The sequence below is a fragment of the Electrona antarctica genome, assembly GCF_951216825.1.
Source record: "Electrona antarctica genome assembly, chromosome: 4".
In the NCBI taxonomy this organism is placed as follows: Eukaryota; Metazoa; Chordata; class Actinopteri; order Myctophiformes; family Myctophidae; genus Electrona; species Electrona antarctica.
The window spans coordinates 43,566,419-43,573,748 of NC_136809.1; the positions used below are offsets into that span (position 1 = coordinate 43,566,419).

A 7,330-nucleotide genomic window follows, 5' to 3' on the forward strand; every position below is an offset into this window, starting at 1 on the left:
GGTACGAGTACGAGATATTGTTTTGTTTTACAAGTGTTAAATAGCTCTGCTATCTGATAGTAGTCCTTGCTATAGTGTGTCTGTTTAGTAACAGGAGTATGTATTTTTTAAATTTCCGTTAGGATACCAATTGTATACAAATCAGCAGAGAGAACTCACAGGATACAGATTGCAAGTGAAATTGAAAGTGATGGCACAAACAAATAATGCAGACAAAATTGGAACTGGAACATTGAAGCTGATACATGAGTACTCTTTCCTGATTGGCTGAAATTGGCAAGCCACCTGAAAATGTATTTTCTGTTATTTATAGAGCTGGAGAGACGGGGAGACCTGGTTTACCACTCCATAGCAACCACTCCATAGCAATGATATGATTACTCTCAGAATATAGTGTATTACTTATTGATTACTTTAACCTTGACATTGTTATTCATGTTGATACTGTATATTGTGCAAAAATGTTTATTACATATTTATTTATGCAGATGTCATTTACCACAACAATATATTCTTATGTGTCATTACAGAATGGACGTTTCTATAATAACATTTTGCCTGGTTGGAGCAGTTTTTTCCAATCCAGTAAGTAAATTAAATTAGGAATTAAATATTCTGCTTAAATGCCAACAATGACTGATGCAGAAACATTTCTATGAGGATTACACTGACCTTTCACACAATAGCATGCCGTGATGGAGTCCTTATGTGACAGTCACGTTTAACTATATGAACATTTGTATAAGAACCAGGCTGGCGTGTTCTTCAAATGCTTTTAGTAGTACGACATCAGTAAATTTATGATTTCTTCAGAGGAATTTCTTAGACAGCTTTTACCACTGCTGTCTTAAAAATGTAACTAATTAGCATAACCCTTTAGAACATTTCCATGTCATAGAACACAACACAAGTCATCACTGAGCCTAAATCATTACATGACATTTTCATACTAGTCATGATACAGATTCCTCCCTTCTGAGTTGTGACGATAGTATCTCTTTCTTTTCTGACAGATCTTGTACACTGTCATTTTGGAACAAAACGGGCACGAAACAATTAACACGGTGAGTGTTTTGAGAAATACAATAATTGTATAGTTTAAATGCATTTGAAGAGTGATTGTGCCTTTATAGACAGCTAGTAGACAGTATGGAAACTGTAAACACACAAATCATTTGATTGCAATCAAGCTGTCTGCCAGACTGCCACCTACACAGTCCTATTTCAGGAGAAATGCTGACTTTTGGAGTGGTAATAGATGTGCACCAAACCTCAACCTACCATTTATATTTCTCTGACTTTGTTTACTACAAAGTCGATTACATACAGAACAACAGACTGCCTGGGCAAGGGTTGACATGACTGGATTGAAAATGAATGTGATACGTTGTTTATGTTTCCAATTGCAGGGTATAATTAAGAGCACTGTGGTTTATGTTTCCATTCTTTTTTTTTCAGACGCTAAGTGTGTCTTCTTCACAATCATCTGAAAGTGACACCTCTGAACTTCAGGTAGGGTGCCTCTACTACAAAGTATAAAAGTGTAACATGCATGCTGTGAGTTACCTAAACACTGGAATTTCCGTCTGCATCAATATAGTATCTAATTATCTAAGTAAGACAGTTTTGTGGTATAGAAGGTTTACAGAACATTGCAAGTATTTGTGGGGTAATTATTTTCATTCTTATTTGTCGTAGAGTTCTGAAGAAAATACCTCAAACCAAGTAAGTGCATTTGGTTTCTCAATCACATACCTCTGGAGAGATTACACACCTTGTATTCTAACAACGTGGTTGAGGTCTTATCAAATGTTGTTGTTTTGCAGAGTTCCAAGTCAGAATCCTTAGAGTCTACATCAGAGGATACGGTGGGTGAACAGTATTAACACATTTTCCCCCATTCTTTTTTTCAAAAACATCTAGCCTACTTAATTTATTCTCTATAGTTAACTTAATTACTATTATTACTCACTACAGTATATAAAGTATAGTCAGTCAGTTAATTGTCACTAAGTCCATTAAGAAACACTTTCATCTTCAGTTCTGTCATGTTGTAACTTATTGGTATGTTTATTCTTTGTATTTATATTTCATTTGGTTACAGGAATTATTTCCATCTGTCATTTCATTCTAACAACGTGGTTGAGGTCTTATCAAATGATTTTGTTTTGCAGAGTTCCAAGTCAGAATCCTTAGAGTCTACATCAGAGGATACGGTGGGTGAACAGTATTAACACATTTCCCCCCATTATTTTTTTCAAAAACATGTTGTGAGCTTATAGATGTGTTATTTTCGCTATATCATTGTTGTACATAAAAGTATAACATATCGTATCATTTTCTAAAACTGGGTGTCTTTCTGCTCCAAACAGACCTCAGAGGAGATTGACAGCCAGTCACTTGAGGAGCTGGTAAGACTTTTCATCATGATTATTGTTGTTTCACTATCAAGAACCACGTTGCACACCACCAATGAGGACATTACAGATTGTATTAATGAAAGATGCATGACACGATGAAGGAACGAATAATGAACAGAATGAAGATGACCCGCGACAGGTCGTCTGGCCATCCAGCTGGACGTCGGGTAATTTAGGCCGAGGTGGGGAGGCTACGGGGATCCGCCGTGCTCCCGGGCACAACGAACCCCCCTTAGGGACCTGTTAAAGGAGATGTTAGAGGGAGTAGGATGAGAATTAGGGTGGGGGGAGGGATGACGAAAGCGAGAACAGAGGGAGAACCGTGGGTTGGATGGGCTATACAGGTGGAGGTGACCCGATTGGAGGTGGCTTGATAGGAGGTGGAGGTAGCTGTGTTGGAGGTGTGGTCCTGCTCCTGAACTTCAGCTATGAGCTCGATCCATTTTTTGTGTAGGCCTATAAGAAATACCTGTATAATCTTGATTTCAACTTATTCACTGTGATTCCCTTCCCTCTCTATTTCCCCAGACGGATTCTCATGGTGAAACTAGAGACAACAGTCTTGGCAGTGAGGAGAATGTTCGAAGGGTGCGTACTCACAAAAAAAACAACATATATTGTACTATATTTAAAGGAGGTGTCATCTGTGATCTTTAAATAAAATGGATGAATAATAAATAAAAAACATTAATGTAATTATAATGTATCCAACACTGGTGGCAGCTAAAAAGAGGTGTGATTTTTGTCCACGTCCATTTATATCCCATATTTATTCTACATTACAGCAGGGCTGGATTCATGTGTATGCCAATGTCATCAAGGCCCTGAGCGCTGAGGACAACAGCAGCACAGAGATCCAGAGTCAGACAGATCACCTGGAAGACAAGCCATCCCAGAAGCATCCGTCTGACAACTCCTCCATCAGTCTTGGAAGGGCAGGCAACACCCCGGCCGAGAGCAACAGCACTCTGTTGTTGGTGGAGAGCCAGACCAAAGACAGCGGGGAGACCAGTGACAGTTCAGATACCAGTGACTCTGCTGACATTACAGACCAGAGCATTACCACAAAGAGCAGTGAAAGTTCCAGCAGCGAAAGCAGTGACACCAGTGAAACCAGTGAAGACACCAGTGAAACCAGTGAAGATACCAGCGAGAGTTCAGAGAGCAACGCCAGTGACAGCACGGAACTAAAACAGATCAAATCTAAAGACTGCTTGGAGGGTATTGACAGCACTGCCTGTGAAAGTGAAGAATATTTTTTCCAGAACATAGGAGATGATGGCCATCACCCATCTGATCTTCTCATGGTACCCGATGAAGACCAAAGGGAATTAAACTTACGGAGATGATATTATTAAATATTACAGAATGCAATGCAGAAACCTACTGTCTTACACAGGACTAGCCCCATCTGTGATCTCACTCATTCATTATGATATTAGCCTACTGTAGATTGGACAACAGTGGGGATCTGGGGGAAGTTGGAGGTGAGAGGTCACAGATGGGGTTACACCTACACATGCACAGATTGCACACACATGCACCACACTACTGTACTTTTTGTCACAACCATGCTTTTACTATATAACCTCCTCCTGGACTTCTAAGCCTATGATGTATCTGTCCACCTCATGGACATCGTTTCATCCAGAAGTTGAGGTTTCATAGCTTAGTGGTGAGATCGCTGATCAGTACAACCCCCGGTCTTACTTAGGAGCTTGTATGGTCAACCGACTCACAGCTGTTCAACTATCCACAAATACTTTCTGTAGGATCTTCCCTCCAAGCATAGGTGTTAATGTCAAGCCCTTGGCTGCTCTCAATGGTCTTTGTCATCTTAAAATAATCAGTTCACCTAAACATCTAGCCTACTTAATTTATTCTCTATAGTTAACTTAATTACTAGTATTACTCACTACAGTATATAAAGTATAGTCAGTCAGTTAATTGTCACTAAGTCCATTAAGAAACACTTTCATCTTCAGTTCTGTCATGTTGTAACTTATTGGTATGTTTATTCTTTGTATTTATTTCATTTGGTTACAGGAATTATTTCCATCTGTCATTTCATTCTTAGCATATTATATGTATAGTATAGTTCTGTGCACACATGTAAGGTTTATCCTGGATTAACTTAAAGTTGTGAATTGTGAATCGGCTATTTTCTGAGCAACTGTCCTGTCACTCAATGACAGACAGGCCTGCAGCCCTTTGGTTGGTCAGTAAGTTAAGACACTTTCTCACTAAGGCCAGACTCTTGGAGAAACTGTATTTAAGCAGTCAATTTCTGTTAGTCAGTGTGATTTTTACCCCTCGTCATTTTGGAAACATAAAATGAAACATAAAATGAATGCCTGTTTTTCATTATTCTGAATGTCTGTAAACATTGGAAATCAGCACCTGTTTGGTCAGGATACTAAAGGGTCATTCGTTTCCTGCATGAGGTGCACACATGTAACCGGGTGCAGCCAGGAATTTACTGTTAATCTTATAGTATGACCTTGAGTTAAGGAAAATAATGAATAGTAAGTAAATCGGGTTCCCCACACATACATTCGCCAATGAGGTTTGAGACAGAGTTTCCCCCAAACACATGGAGTTTAAGTTAAAGACATAGAAGATGGAAATAACACGTTCTAATTAATTAGTGAAGGAACTAACATGTGTGAACTAACATCTAATTAGTGAAATTAATACACAACCTGTGATGTCATGGTCACATGACTGGATCATTCCTCCCTGTCTTTATAGTTGTAAACAGACGTGCACACTGTCGCTGACCCATGCATGCACGCACGCACGCACGCACGCACGCACGCACTTGAAATTGAAATCACACTTGATTGCTTAAAACACCAAAAGGGGTTCCCGTCCTGAATCATGGGTAAAGGACTTTTTTGCCCTTTTTAATACCTCTAAAATGAACAATAATCATCATTCACTACTCCCTAATCGAGGGAATCAAATAGTCTGGAAACCAGACGGAAAAATAAATAAAAAGAGTCTGGCCACGCCAGGCTAGGAGTCAGACAGGGAAGACCATATAGTGAACTCATCTGCATGTCACGAGGTCATGACCTCCAGGGGTCACATGGGGTCATGACCTCCAGCGGTCACATGGGGTCATGACCTCCAGGGGTCACGTCAGTCTGTATGCAGGCAGTGTGGGGGGCGTGGCTTCCTCCTCCCTGGATGGAGAGTTGAAGAGCCTGACGTCATCGCCCCCTAGTGGGCACAGAGGGAACGTTAGACTACAACGCCAGTATGCACCTGCCCTCTGCAGTGCTCTAGTCTAAAGTGACTGGAGTCTGTCTCATTTCTCACCAAAGGCCCTTCAATATGATGGAATATGATTAAGGATTTACTGTCATTATGGTAATCTCACACTTCATATAATCCCACACACCATGCCTGTAACTTCCATTATTAGGCCGCATTTGGCCCGCGGGTCTTATAGTTTATGACCTGCTGTCATAAACTATAAGACAGCAGGTAAACAATGAAGCTATCTGTCTAGACAACATGCTAACATGCTAACATGCTATCTAAATAACATTATACGATGACCTGGACACCATATATGGGGGCTGATGTCACGTGATGTCACGATGACCAATGGGGCTTGCCTGGGGTGACCCAGAGCCATCTAATAGAAGAGTTGCGATATTGAGGGGGCAGAAAACAGCCCGGTCACGTGGTTCATAGACTCCAATGCATTCCGTAAACTTCCGGTTGTCCCCATGCTCAATAGAAGTCAATGTAGGAGAGCCGCCATTGGACTGAAGCCCCATGAAGTGAACGGAGTTTGCGTAACTCTGTCTTACTTTATATGGCTCTGGGGTGACCAACCAGCACACTGAGGGGAAATACTAGATTCCGTAGTGAATGAATATAAACGATAGGATAGCAGGTTAACAATGACATGAGAAATGAGAACATAATAATCACCACGTCTTTTAGTCGACTAAATCAACTGTAGATTTAGTCGACTAAAATGTATTTTGGCGTTGATGCCGTCGTAATGGCTGATTTTACACTTGCTGAAAAAAGCAGATATACAAGCTCACAACGCGTCGCGCTGCGTTGTGCTTGAGCTTGTAGATCTGCTATTTTCAGCATGCAACCAAGTGTAAAATGACTTATACTGGATCTCTTGTCCACTAGAGTCCCTTCCTAACATTTTAGTCTAGTTTTTATTTGTTGACAAAATCAACAGTATATTTAGTCATAGTTTTAGTCATCATGGCTTAGTTTTTATTTCGTTTTTATGTAGTTTTTGTCAGTAAAAAAAGGTAGTCGACAAACATTTTTCGTCATAGTATTAGTCGACGAAAACAACACTGCCATGGTGTTTCTGCATGCTCGTCATAGTGCATTTCTCCTTCTACACCAAATGTGTCCCTAAAGAACCCTAAAAAAATACTAAAGCCGTGGAAGCTCAGATGCAGAAGAAAGTCCAATTTAATGAAGTTCCAAAAACAGAAATGGCAAAAAGGACCAAAAAATAAACAGCAGTCAGTTTTAGTCAGGCTTAAGTCTCGTAGCTACAGCGTAGCAAAGTAAACAAAAGGCCGGACACTAGAAAGTGAACCATCGTTCGACCTCTGCTGTACCTGTACATTACTGTACATTACTGTACTACTGTACATTACTCACAGAACCAAGCACCACTGAAAGACAAACAGGGTTTACATAGACAAATCAAGGCAATTACTGAAACAGAACTCAGATGTGGTAGTTAACAGGAGGTGGGGAAAACAAAACACAAAATCAAGGCAAAAAACAAGGTCCAAAATGGCCACCAGAGGGTGCCACAAACCCAAACCATGACAAAATGTATTGGCTAGGGGCCCCACAGTATTCATGCGTTGTGATCTTGTAGATCGGCTAGGGCCCCCTAGGGGCCCACA

At 40.4% G+C, this 7,330-nt stretch overlaps 1 protein-coding gene across 1 annotated transcript in view; it reads left to right on the forward strand.

Moving 5' to 3' along the window:
• The window catches only part of LOC306921331 (uncharacterized protein), a gene marked incomplete at its 5' end in the record, with an annotated part of 4,325 nt that extends 356 nt beyond the window's left edge, over positions 1 to 3,969 (forward strand). Inside the window, 6 exons of the mRNA XM_079498440.1 lie at positions 1,459 to 1,512; positions 1,699 to 1,725; positions 2,175 to 2,216; positions 2,373 to 2,411; positions 2,949 to 3,008; positions 3,206 to 3,969. Of these exons, the coding sequence (XP_079354566.1) occupies positions 1,459 to 1,512; positions 1,699 to 1,725; positions 2,175 to 2,216; positions 2,373 to 2,411; positions 2,949 to 3,008; positions 3,206 to 3,769 (786 nt within the window). The 3' untranslated portion in view covers positions 3,770 to 3,969. The remainder of the gene's footprint in view (positions 1 to 1,458; positions 1,513 to 1,698; positions 1,726 to 2,174; positions 2,217 to 2,372; positions 2,412 to 2,948; positions 3,009 to 3,205) is intronic.
• Positions 3,970 to 7,330: the final 3,361 nt, after the last annotated feature.